This window comes from Gymnoscopelus microlampas (genome assembly GCF_963454915.1).
Source record: "Gymnoscopelus microlampas genome assembly, chromosome: 8".
Lineage (NCBI taxonomy): Eukaryota > Metazoa > Chordata > Actinopteri > Myctophiformes > Myctophidae > Gymnoscopelus > Gymnoscopelus microlampas.
The window spans coordinates 7057020-7070686 of NC_139945.1; the positions used below are offsets into that span (position 1 = coordinate 7057020).

The 13667-nt window shown below is 39.1% G+C and overlaps 1 protein-coding gene across 2 annotated transcripts in view; it reads left to right on the forward strand.

The window, feature by feature from the left end:
• Positions 1-5464, forward strand: part of gria4a (glutamate receptor, ionotropic, AMPA 4a) — a gene marked incomplete at both ends in the record, with an annotated part of 231958 nt that extends 226494 nt beyond the window's left edge. For both annotated transcript variants that reach the window (XM_084065523.1, XM_084065522.1), the window contains one exon: positions 5300-5464. In XM_084065523.1, coding sequence (XP_083921649.1) covers positions 5300-5464 — 165 coding nt within the window. The remainder of the gene's footprint in view (positions 1-5299) is intronic.
• Positions 5465-13667: the final 8203 nt, after the last annotated feature.

The window sequence follows — 13667 nt, forward strand, 5'->3', positions numbered from 1 at the left end:
CTGAAAAGTAACTAGTAACTAAAGTTGTCAAATAATTGTAGTGGAGTAAAAGTACAATAATTGCCTCTGAGATGTAGTGGAGTAAAAGTACAAAAAATGTGAAATACTCCAGTAAAGTAAAAAATCTTCTTAAGTACAGTACTTGAGTAAATGTACTTAGTTAATTTATACCACTGGTGAAACTAGAAAACTGAATCGTAAAGGCAGAGCGATACTCAAAGTTAAGGGAGTTATTGGTGTCGTTTTGTGTGCACAGCACTTTTGCTTTTGCCACACAGTGTTTTTGCCGCAAGGTTGCTGGTGTAACAAGGGGAGGTGACAAGAAACCAACCGAGTGAAGTTCTGCTCTGTTGGGATGTTTGTGTTGTCAGGGCTGGAGTTGTGCTCCCCTTCATTCAATGTCCTCATCAGGATAATAATATATAAGTCATGATAACGAATAACTGGTCAACTAAACACCTCATTGAGTTACTTCAGTGATGTCAAAGTAAAGGCTTTTACCCAGTGATATTTCATTAAAATGTTTTATTTCATTTTATTAATTGAGTTAAACGTTGTCATTGAACATTTCTCCTGAAACGCTCAATGACAACGTTTCTGGACCACAACAACGTTAGATTTGTAGGTACGTTGCATTTCAACGTTTAGGTTTATGGTTAGGTTTAGGGGTTAACATTAGTTTTAGGGTTGAGGTTAGGGTTAAGGTTAAGGTTAGGGTTAGTGTTAAGGTTAGGTTTAGGGTTAGTGTTAAGGTTAGGTTTAGGGTTTGTTAGTATGCAACATAAAATCGACGACTGACTCCACATGGTTCTTATCTGCGCACCACGTTCACATGCAACATTTTTGGGATAAAAACGTTTCTGCAAAACGTACTGTGACAGCGTTTTCTCTGGCGACCAGGTTGCTCTCGGAGGTACGGATGGATACATGTTTCGGCGTCAAGCATCATACAATGCTGATGAAGGCTTGACGCCGGAACACGTACATTGTGCTGTCTGCTCTGCAGCGTACCATGCCAAATAATATATTTAAATAAAAGTTTAAATCTCTCTTATAGAGAGATATTGTATAAGTATCTTTTCCCGACCGTGTTGTATAAGTATCTTTTCCCGACCGTGCAACCGGTAAAAAAGCTCAGTAAGATTTAAACGAGTTGGAGGGGTGCTTGCTTCCTTGATGTACACACAAGGTATTTTACTTTGTTATTGTATCTATGTAGGCCTACTGTATAGCTGAGATTAACATAAAACAGGAACATTCAAAACTCTTCATATCATTTGTTGAATATCAAACTAACTTTTAATAGACATTATCAAGCCATATCACAAGCATGTTTTGACCCACAGTCTGTAAAAAACGGAACATGCTTCAATACAGTGTAATTATACGGACCAAAAACAAGTTTACCGGCCTTGATTGGGGGGTTACAATCTCCATTGAACAGTGATGTTGATCCCTCTGTGTAAAAAAGGGAAAGACACTATAGGGTTTAGTTTCCCAGACATGGCTTGAATGGAGATCTTGATTGAAATGTTCTTTTATAGTCTAGGATTAGGCTTAATCCATGTCTGTGAAAACGATCCGCATATGTTTCCTATTTAATAAACAGCAGCAGTAGCTGCAGTGTCAGCACAGATCAGAGAAGAGAGAACTACTCCCACCCCCCCACACACACACACACGCACCCCCCCCCCCCCGTCTCTCTCTGTCTCTTTCTGTCTTTCTCAGCCATCAGAGTTGTACAGAGAGTTTAAAAATAGAATGCTTTTGAATGTAGGCAGATGATAAACAGGCACCATGTACGAAGAAGCGAGGTAACAACGTATATCGGTGCCATGGAGACTGCACTGCGGTTTCCTTTAATAACATTCTGGGACAAAGTATTTGGTACATTATGTTATGATCATGCACCCAGTGATGCATTTTAGGATTGACACGTTAATCTGCTTGATCAGCTCATGTACTGATCGCTATTAGTCATTGCTTTATCAGACACTGTGTATCATTGCTTTTCGGACAGAAACCTTGTATCTCCACAATTATTGAAACTTTTATTGTATGTCTTTTTTGTAAAGTAATGCCCTACTTTGTCGTACAGTAGCGTTGTGCAAAACTGGTGAAAATTGCCGACCTCCCTCTCTCGTGCGTCGTTTTTGAAACATTTTGAGGATATTATATGAATATTTAACCAATGACAAGTATTAACAAGAGCTTGTGACTAAATCGTAGCTACACAGTTTCCTGAAAAGTAACATTTTGGACATACAGGGTTTCTAGCACCCGACCGCGACAATATCCTGTTATGACTCATATCTGCTGGTCACGCATTAATTAGACCAGCGGATATGAGTCATAACAGATATATAGGAGAGAACAGACAGTAATACGAAAACAAGCGTTACAGTACCTGATGAAGCAGAGACCATGGGGTCATTAGTCTGTATGCTTACATAGATTGTGAGAGTGAATTGGTACATTTTGTGTAGCAGAGTGTCTCTGAGCCTCTGCCTGAAGACCACAAGCCTAATATCTCCCCCCCGACCAAGAGAGAAGTCCCCTTTATGCTAGTGGATTTGACATTTGGCATTAGTGTCCCTTCGCGTGCGGGGGAGCCAGGTTCGAATCCCGGGCGTTATACATACTGATCAAGCAGATGGTGGTCAATCCAAAATTTTCATAACAGCGTGAAAGTACTTTTCTCAGTATTAGCCTCTACATTGGATTCAGATCTTTGATCTAATATTGACAGAATCACTTTTAAAACCAATATATAGAAATATTTCTTGATTTCTTTCTTTTTGTCTTTTTCTATTTTTTTTTGCATAAGTAAACGTAGCAATACCACAATATAGAAATACTCTGTTACAAGTTAAAGTCCTGTATTCACAAATTTACTTGAGTGCAAAAGTATTGGCATCAAAATATAAGTATTAAAAATTAAATTAAAAAACGATGCCACGCATTGTGAGCTTGTAGATCTGCCATTTTTGAATAGCCAGAGTATAAAGTGAACCATTCCGGGTTAGCAAGTGGTTAATGGACGTTTTGTTTTAATAATCTTAATTGAACAATGTAAGTACTAACTACAGTTTTCAAATTATTGTATATTTTAAAAGCACTATGTTTTAGTATAAAGTATTGAAAAACAGAAAAGGTTAAAGTACCTCCAAAGTGTACTTGTGTACAGTACTTGAGTAAATATACTTAGTTACACTTTAATCCAGCATCGACGGTCATGCTTTACTGAAACATCACTGAGTACTCTCTTCAACGTATCACGCCTTCTCTGAGCAGTATAGTCAGTCGATCCCTCTCTATAAATCTGACACCAAAATCACTCCCAAGATCTACCCTTTGTCTCTGCAAAGTCCTCACCTTCCAAATCCTTCCCCTTCCAAAATATTCACCGTTCCTTGTTGAGACTCTACCCAGAGCCCTGAAATGCATGGTCACCTGTTGAAATGCAGATGTCTAAAACCTAAACACACACACGAGTTGTTTGAACATTGTTGTTGATTGTTGCCTGCTCTCTGCTTTTGTTTGTTTGTTGTTGTTGTTGATCTGTTCATGTTTGCACAGCGCGTGGCAGCTTATAGTTTGTGACGTGTGAACTCTCTGTGATAGAAAGCCTTCAGGTAGCTCGCTATTTACTGAACGCCAGACAGCACATTATCCATAGACGTTATTCTCATTATGATATGTATTATTTCATGGTGCTATTAAATGAATACCTGCATTGTTATGTTACATGTATACACTGTTTCATTATGACATGTATGTTAAAATGTGTAGCAGCTCCAAATGGGAGGGACCTGGCACCAACGGGATGGAGCTTAACGCAAAATCAAAACCTGAAGCTGACAACAAAGGACGGGTCAAGTGTCGTGATGAATTGGCCATGCTTTTGGTCATCATTGATTCATTTCACACTTTCAATGGCTCTTTTAAAAGTGTGTTAACACATTGGCTGCCAAAAACGCAGATCTACGTTCTATTGCGTCCTTAGAACGCAGGCTGCCAAAGACGCAGATCTGCGTTCTATTTAAACATTTTAAAAAAAAATGTAATTTGACCCAAAGACCAAGGAGATATGATTTTTCGAAGATTTAAACTCCCATCCACTTCCTTATTAACTTAAAACTTAAAAAATCTGTATCTCGGCTCCTGAGTACTTTTGTTTTTTCATTGAAAAAGTCTGGCAGTCTACTGTAGAAAATAAATAAATAATTCTGGCAGCCAATATACTCAGGAGAAATATGTTTCATATCAACATGCATGTCTAGATGCAGACATTTCTGACTCAACATACTGTTATTTGCTTTCATTGTCAGGTACTATTTGCAACTTATGAAATAGATTATAACTGATCCCAACCCTATCATTATGGAACTCGGGCGGCACTGAGTTGGCAGTGTGCTCAGACACACTTCACAGGGCTCAAGCCTGCATCTGTCTGTGCACCTGCCTTGTTTTCAAGTGATGTAAGTCATGCTTTTATTTGTAAAACCATTTGATGTGGACCAGAGAGACGAGCCTTGATTGGTCCTACCCAGTGACAAATTAAGCCCATTAAATTACTGAAGGCCTTCCATCCTCTCAGGTGCTACAGGCCCCCCGCATTTAGACAGTGATTGGTGACTACCACTGCTACGTAAATGCAGGTTACAGATGACGATGTTACTGTTACTAATGTTCATGTGCTGTGACAGGTACACAGATATTACTAAGCACACACATATCCAAATCGGCTATAGGTTTGGAGCATATAGATCAGTGGTTCTCAAAGGGGGGTCCATGGACTCTCAGAGCTCCTTGAGGGGGTTCCAAATGGACCCTTACAGGTCTGTAACTCTTGAGAGTGTACGAATGGAACCAAAAATGCACCTTTGCAAGTCCATTTGGTTCCATTTGTACACCCTCAGAGTCATGGATGGGGGCCTTTGAAATTAAAAGGTTTGAGAACCACTGATAGAAGATGTATGATGACATTAAAACAATTCACGTATCACAAAAAAAAAAAGAATGTGTATCTTAAGCAAGAATACGTGTTCTGGATTATGAGCTGTCTGGCGTTCCATAACTTAGATGTGTGTTTGTGTGTGTGTAGTAGTAGACAGAAGCATCGTGACGTGTGTGAATGCATGCACAAACGTTTCGTGTGTATATTAGCGTGCATAAGCGCACACATGGGTCGAGCGAGGAGCGCACATGTCCAGGGAGCGTTCTCATGCAAAATCTCACTCCTCTCTCTCTCTCTCTCTCTCTCTATTCCCCCCCCCCCCCCTCCTTCCTGCGGCAGCTGACCTTCTCCGAAGCCATGCGCAACAAGGCCCGTCTGTCCATCACGGGAAGCGTGGGGGAGAACGGGCGCGTCCTGACCCCGGACTGCCCGAAAGCCGTGCACGTTGGCCACGCCCCCCTCCGCCACCCCGGCCTTGCAGTGATCTCCTCCGGCCTGCCCTGAAAACCAAAAACACCCGCCGTGCCTTATGTCGACACACACACACACACACACACACACACACACACACACACACACACACACACACACTTCATATGCATACATTGTACATTGTACAAGTATAGGTGAATTACGCATACACGACAACGCACCGATATAGAGACACATTGTACGGTATGTTCATGCATTGACTTGCGTACATTTACACACAGCTCCATGTGTCTGCGGTTGCACACGACACGCACGTGACATACAGCACGTACGTTAGGATGTACACTCGCATCGAGACGCGCTCATGCTCGCACATGTTCACGCACACACACACACACACACACATACACACACACACACACACACACACACACACACACACACACACACACACACACACACACACACACACACACATGCACAGTACACAGTCATCTCACTCTCTTGATGCCATTCTACTACAAACAAGTGAAGTTCAACCAAGGGGGGAACAAGAGGGACAAGAAAAAAATAATAAGAAAAAAAAAACAGACGACCACAACGATCAGTCCCGAAATCTCATTGGAGTATTTTTGGAGGACACACCATTAACATTTTGACAAACGGACAGGAAAACACAGTCGATTATGAATACGACGACGATGAGGATGATGATGAAGGCCATCGACGAAAGGACCGCTCTTTTCTTCGCCGCGTCTCGATTGGACGGTATCGAAGCTAAAGCCACACCCACAACCCTGACAACAACGCCTTACTAGGAAATCACCCTTCAAGAGCAAACGAGTCATCATCATTGTTATCATCGTCATCGTCATTCTTGACTTGCCTGTAAAGACTGAGCGCCAGGAGAGAAAAAAAAGAAAAAAAAAGAACTCATCCTTAGTAGACCAGAAAACTGTAAACTTGAAAATCTTCGGACTGTGCAAACCTGCTACGTTGCCATGGACTGTTCGAACTGAGCGAGCGAGCAAACGAACGAACGCGCTTTCTTACTCCGCATACGGGGCCGGTTTCCTAGACGAGACCGGTCATGATGATACTCAGTCAAAACAGTAAAAGAAAAGACAAAAAAAAAAAGATAAAACAGAAATAACCTCCAACTCACTGGTGGCTGAAACACAGCCATAGAATCCACAGGTGTTTGTAAAAAGAAAAAAAACGTAGTAATTAATTAAATTCTTCATCAACGAACATCATCATGACAGTAGTAAATGCTAAATAATAAATAGATGATCACTTTTTTGCCGAGTGTGGAACAGAAGGCTGTATATTCTGTGATAAACGATGGGGAGGAAAACTATAAATATACGTAAACATAACATATATACTGTATGTGTATATATATACTATATACAGTATATTCCACGGGGTGGGATCTTAAATGACTACCAACGCCAATGCACTTCAGGTATCAATGTGTCTATTATCATTTCTTACAACTTTGGGAAAAGTAGCCTTTCTTTTGAAAAGATGAATTGCTGTTTCCAAGCGTACCAATCATCAAGAAAATCATGTGGAATCAAAGTTTCCCATTTGTGCATGTTCACACATGTCACTTGTTTGTACAACCACCCTCCCAATATGTGTGTACTGTACATTCTTTTCACTATATAACTACACGCGGTAGACCTACAGTAACTAGAGCCCGACTGATGCCAGATCTTTGGGTCGGATGCTGACCCTGAGACAGTCCTAGACTACCGATTTCCCATGTTTTGACCGATATTTTGTGCAACATTGCACATTTCAATTGGAAAAACTCAGATATGATTAAAAAAAAATCTATTTGCTGAACATTTGACTGTAAACAGATTTTGATAGATACAAAATAACACATAAACTGAACTTTATTTAACCACAAGGCCAATTCGGAACTCATCGTGAGCTTGTAGATCTGTTATTTTTTACATGCCCAAATATAAGGACACCAGGTTGAAAGTGGTTAAAAATTGTGACACATTAGCTGTATAATTCAACAAAGTCAAATAATGGCCGACATATCGGTTTGGCTCTAGACTTAACTACTACAGTATACAGTTTCTTCAAAAGTAGTTTATTTAATGATCACGTTGGGGGTCATTTGAGATCCTATGTATTTAACAGTGTGTGGGAAAAGGTTACACGACCATATCAGAAAGCTTGCTTTTTAAGAAACCGTTGTAAATACCTTGCGTAGCAAAACTGAATTCACCTCTCTTTTTTAACCATCTTAGATAAATGATTCATTGCAATAATGGATATAAAAGAAGACAAATGCCACTACTTGTAATTAAGAAGAAATCTTTTTTTATAAATCTACATATTATATATATAATACAAATGAATATATATATATATATATATATATATATATCTATACGTCTATAGAAAGCTATAGAAAAACAACGATCACAGATTGTGGGAGGCCACGGCATACTGTTCTGTTCAATGGCTGTTTTTTTTTATAACTAGACAATATTGATGTGCCACTTGTCTTTGTGTGTCCTCGTCAACACGGAATGTTTATGTGACACTTGCACAGGCACAGTCACACGTAAACATGTGTCATACACAGGGTCGTTTCCTTAGCAACCACATGAGAAGTATCAGTGTTTTGTTTCCCCATGGTTTGATTGGTTTGTCTCACGTTTTCTTTTCTTTTTTGATTCTTTTTTTGTCAACCGTCATTTACCGTTTTGTCAACCGTCATTTACCGTTGGTCAACTGTCATTTTCATCGATAGGAAAGAGAGGTCACTGGACCAGCATTTCTAGAGCACTGTTTGCCCAAACACAGATTAAACAGATATTTTTTTGTTTGTTTCCTACATTTTGTTAAAATAATTATTAGAAAAAAAGACCGTCTATTTTCACTAGCTTGGGTCCCGGGGACACATAAAATGTCTGGGTCTTATCTCGAACAAATAAGTTTGGGAACCACTGATTGAAAAACATAATAGGTCCCCTTTAGATAATATCAGCTGCTTTGTCGGGTCACTTTTGGTCTGTGCATCTTCAAAATGAGTTGCACTTTTCACTGCTGTGTTGGGGTAAAGAGAAGATGAAATATCTTGTCATGGGAAAGTTTGAAGGAGCAAAAATGTGATTATTGGAGTATTATAGAATTACAGTAAGACAAATAGTTATCGCTGCTGTTGGGCAGAAACCTCATAACTCCATGTTTCAACTTTTTTCTTAATTGAATGCCCTACTTCATCATACAAGAGTGTCGCACACAAGTAGTGAAAATAGCCGATCTAAAAGCTCACAGCGCTGTGAGGCATTGTAGATTGGCTATTTTCACTATTTGAAATCATTTTTAAAATTATAATAAAAAAGCAACTGTTTGGGATTTAAAAGGTTTCCACCCAATAGCAACGTTATACTTCCTTGCAATTCAGGGTGCTTTACATAAAACAGTATGCATTAAGATAGAGATATGTGGAGTGAAAAATAAACAATTTATAAAAGGACATTTGAATAAAACAAAATAACATTTTGAGTCAATTTGTTGATATATAAATATTATGCCCCCAAACAAGCACTTCAAGATTATTTGATCAATAAAAAAACAAAAGCAATCGATATAATAATCTCTAAGAAAATGATGGATGGTGTCAGCCTTGCATTCCACACCTCCCTTTTCATCTGTTTCCCTCTCCTGTCTTTTGGTCTCATTTGGTCCCTAAAATCCCTTCACATGAAATAAGGCTGCACCGCCTTATTTCATGCCCAACGTAAGACCCTTAAGTAAGCATAATAGTCCATGAGCCAGAGCCCAAAAATTTAGCCATGATTATCGAATGGGTGGGCAAAACCGTGCCTGTATTAAATTGTTTATAGGGTCAATATAAGTAAATAAATATATGATAACCTTTCCACAGGAGCAGCTTTTTCACATGTATCACATTTTTTGTTATTTTCCCCATACGTACATGACAGGTGAAAAAATTACAACATTTTAAAAATAGTTATCATAATGAAACTTCCCCAGTTGATTACTTACATGAAGACAATGATTTATCGTATTACAAGTTTTCTGAAATTGTATATTTAAATATAGAAATTGGTTATTATATAGGAAAATATGCCCGAATTTGCATAATTTTCCAGAATCAACATTGGTACATTGGACAAAGCCAGAGTCAACATTCTTATTTCATTTTGTTAAGATGTTGGAGTCAAAGGTTTTTAACGAGGGAATATTCAATGTCTATATGTATCACTCCATAAATATGAAAATACTGTGAGCAGGCATAAAAGAAAAACAAGTTGTGGTGGCCAAATTCTAGTTTTTTGTTTGTTTCTTTTACCGTATACACCAAGTCCAAATTAACTAATGAGTTTGTTTCATATGACACAGAGAGTTTGAAGGACCAAATGATCAGTTTATCAAGTAAGATAAGTTAGTTATGTGGAATATACAGAGAGTGGGCAGACGGAGGCTGTTGTATTGGTGAACATTTCAGTTTCACTTTTAAAAAAAAATATAGAGACAGATACAAAGGAGGAGTGTATGACAAGGCCAAGGGAGGGATATGGCAGGAAGAAGGTTCAGGGGTTTTGGGACACATCATGGGCCAGGCACTGTCAGGTCCTCTTTTTTTAATAGACATTAGGATGTTGACATGACATGAAACATGTTGGTTCTCAGCACATACTTTCAAATTGGGGATATTTACAAGACTTATTTTCAAATTATTCGATTTGTGTGCAAAATCTTGCATTAAAAAGCCATTTAAGCATATAGAAGTATTGAATAAGTAAAATAACCTTTCCAATCAATTCCCCAAACTTGGATTGTGCAGAAAAGTGTACTCATAGGTCTCTACACAATAATGGCTCAAAAGTTGATAACATACTTGTAACAATTTGCGTGTGATAATATAGGGGTCCACATATTCAAAGCATGATAACTGCCACGAAGCTACTAGTCTGCAATGGTGTTGCAAGGTTCTCAGCACACACTTTCAGAATGGGGATATTTACTAGCCTTATTTTAAAATGAATATATGCGTGTGCAAAATCTTGCATTAAAAGGCCATTTAAGCATCCTCCTATAATTTGACAACCCTCTGTGGTGGGTGGTCGGTCGACGGTGGTGAGAACAAAACTGTGTGCCCGGTTCTCCTCAGTGGCTGGAGCAATTGATCTGAATTTGCAGGATGCGCGCGACAGGACGCGCAATAACCCCACGTTTGCAATTACTTTCGCCTGCGCACTTCACCGGGTATGGACTAGTATATGGAAGTTTTGAAAAAGTAAAATAACCATTCCAATCAATTCCCCATACTTGAATTATGCAGGAAATTGTGTTCATAGGTCTCTACACAAAATTAAAAAGTTGTTCATACAATTTGCATGTGACAATATAGGGGTCCACATATTCAACATATGATAACTACTACTGAGCTACTAGTCTGCAATGGATATCATGCCAAATTGTAAACTAGAGATGTACAGCTAGTCAAAAAATCTAACCTGGATTTGGTCACCCATTTGATAATCATGTCTCAATTTTGGGACTCTCACTCATGGACTAAATGCCTAATTTGCATATTTAAATATACAATTTCAGAACATTTGTAATATGATAAATCATTGTCTTCATGTAAGTAATCAACTAGGGAAGTTTCATTATGATAACTATTTTTTTTTTAAATTTTGACATTTTTTCACCTGTCATGTAGGCCTACGTATGGTGAAAATAACAAAATATGTGATAAATATGAGAAAGCTGCTCCTGTGGAAAGGTTATCATATGTATTTACTTATATTGAGCCTATAAACAATTTAATACAGGTACGGTTTTGCCCACTCATTTGATAATCAAATCTTGTCTGGCTCATGGATTATATAAGGAACGGAGGGGGAGACCAAAAAGGGGAGGGGGGATGGGGGGTTTGTCCGTCGATTATGTCATCTGTCAAGTTGAGCTCTGAGCTCAACCTGACGTACGTTCACTGCTTCCCTCTGGAGGATGAATAGCCTCTTGGCCCTAATCACGCATAATACACGTGTCAAACTATGAATGCACTGAATGCACTGACGTAAAGAACGTTCCAGTTCCTCACACCCGACGTACGTCAATCCCCATCTCCGTCTAGCATGTACGCCACTTTACCCACTGGTCACTCCATTTCCATTCCACTTTCATTTTCTCTGATCTCACCCCCCCCCCCCTCTTCTCTCCATCCCATCTTCCTTTCATCCTCTCAGCCTTCCCCTTCATCTTGTCTCCCCTCCGTTTTACTATGAGCAAAGTGCATCTCAATGATCCTTACTCAGTCACACCACAAAATATTGGAAAAGGACTCGAGAATAGGAGTCCTGGACATCATCCGACGACCTGAACTCCTCTGAAGAGCTCTTCACCCCTTATAGACCTGATCTTCCTGTAATGTGTAATTGGTCCTCACTAATGCTCATTATAAGATGGCACCATTTCTGTCTGCTCAGTCTGTCTCAAGAGGAGGGCTGTGGGCAGTTTAAGTTCAAATTCCACTTTGTGTTGTGCACGTGGTCAGGGGAGCAGCGCATCTAGAGTAGCCTACGGTGACCACCAGCCGTCCCGGTGTGGCCGGAGTTGTCCCAAGTCCCGACAAATATCTGTACAACACTAAAATGTCCCGGTTTTCACAAAAAATAACACTTGTTTTGAGTGCTTCACACTGTAGATGTTTATCGCGTTTGGTTCTGTTGAAAGGTGCAGTCACTAGGCTTGCTAAGTGCTAAAATAACTGTCCCCCCCATCCTGATGAAAACATCAGGTGATCTTTTTTTATAATGTTTTTTTTTAGCAGACCAACAATCGATCCATTTTGTAGATCGGCCGTTTTTGCTACTTTCTAATAGCAAAAACGGGACCCTTTATGTGATTAAGTGATTAAGGGTCCCGATTTGGGTTTTTGAAAATAATGTGGTCACCCTATTGTAGGGCATACGGACCTATATGGACGCTACAAAATAAAAGAGACAGTTTCGCTACAAAAGCCTTCTCCAAACCACACACATGAACATGAGTTTAGATAATGGTGTTTGTTTGTTTGTTTGTTTGCTTGTTTGTTTATCTGTCTGTTTGTTTTGCCACCTCCAGCACACAAGATTTAATTTCCAGGCGGCAAAAGGTTGATCTATGCTGTCTACTGTCCACTAAACACTCTTGGCTTTAACACTCTTATTTCTCTCTCTTTCTTTCCATTTGGTTTGGTTTCTTTTTTTCTAGTAAAACATCAATACCAAACTTTGATCTCTCCGTGTGATTCTTTGTTTGACAGTATGGTGCTTCTTGCAAACATGAAGTCACACTGTTGGTGGAAACCTTGTAATATCCGACACTGTTACTTTTCAGGATATGGAAACAATTACATGTGTTCCAATTGGGTCTAATTATTTAGTTATTTAGTTACTCTTGTTAATACTGTTAATAACCTACTACTACACAGAGAGACTTAACCACTTTCAACCTGGCATCCCTATTTTGGGCATGTTATTAAAATGTCCTAAAATAAAACTACCGTAGTTGCACTACTGTCATACAGTCGCCTATGAAGTATAAAACAGGAAAAATGGAGATACAGGGTTTCTGCCTGACAGCAACACAATTACAGTTATCGATGTTGGTCCTCTTGTGGTCTATTTGAAATCAGGATATCGTGGATGGTGGATCACGTGAAATCGGTACACAAATATAGATTGTGTTGCCATCTACCATGGGTGAGTGAGAAGATACTGTAGCAGCTAGGAGAATAGGGCCATAGACACCAGGAGATAAGGCTTGGCAATAAACCGAACATACAGCGAAACCAATATTCTATTTTATTTTAACCAGTAACTGGTGACTGCAAAATGTATAACCAAATAATATAATGAATTATATATCAAAAAATCGACACAATAGATGTTATTAATTTTTATAATGGATTAATTGATTACTCTAACTAACTACTTAAACCTAAATTATACTTTGTTGCAAAATGGCGAAGTACAGAAATAGTGACAATTGCCGATCTACAAGCTCACAACTCATCGCGATAAAACTCGGTGTGAGCTTGTAGATCTGCTATTTTCACACAACAAAAATAATAATCATTCATTAATCGTAATCGAGGCAAAAGTTTGAAATAATCGTGATATAGATTTGAAGTCATATTGTGCAGCCCTACCAGGGGCTCCCACCCACCTACCTACGTGGACGTAGCCTAGCCAAGCCCCCAGAACCCAGTGCTTGCATTGAA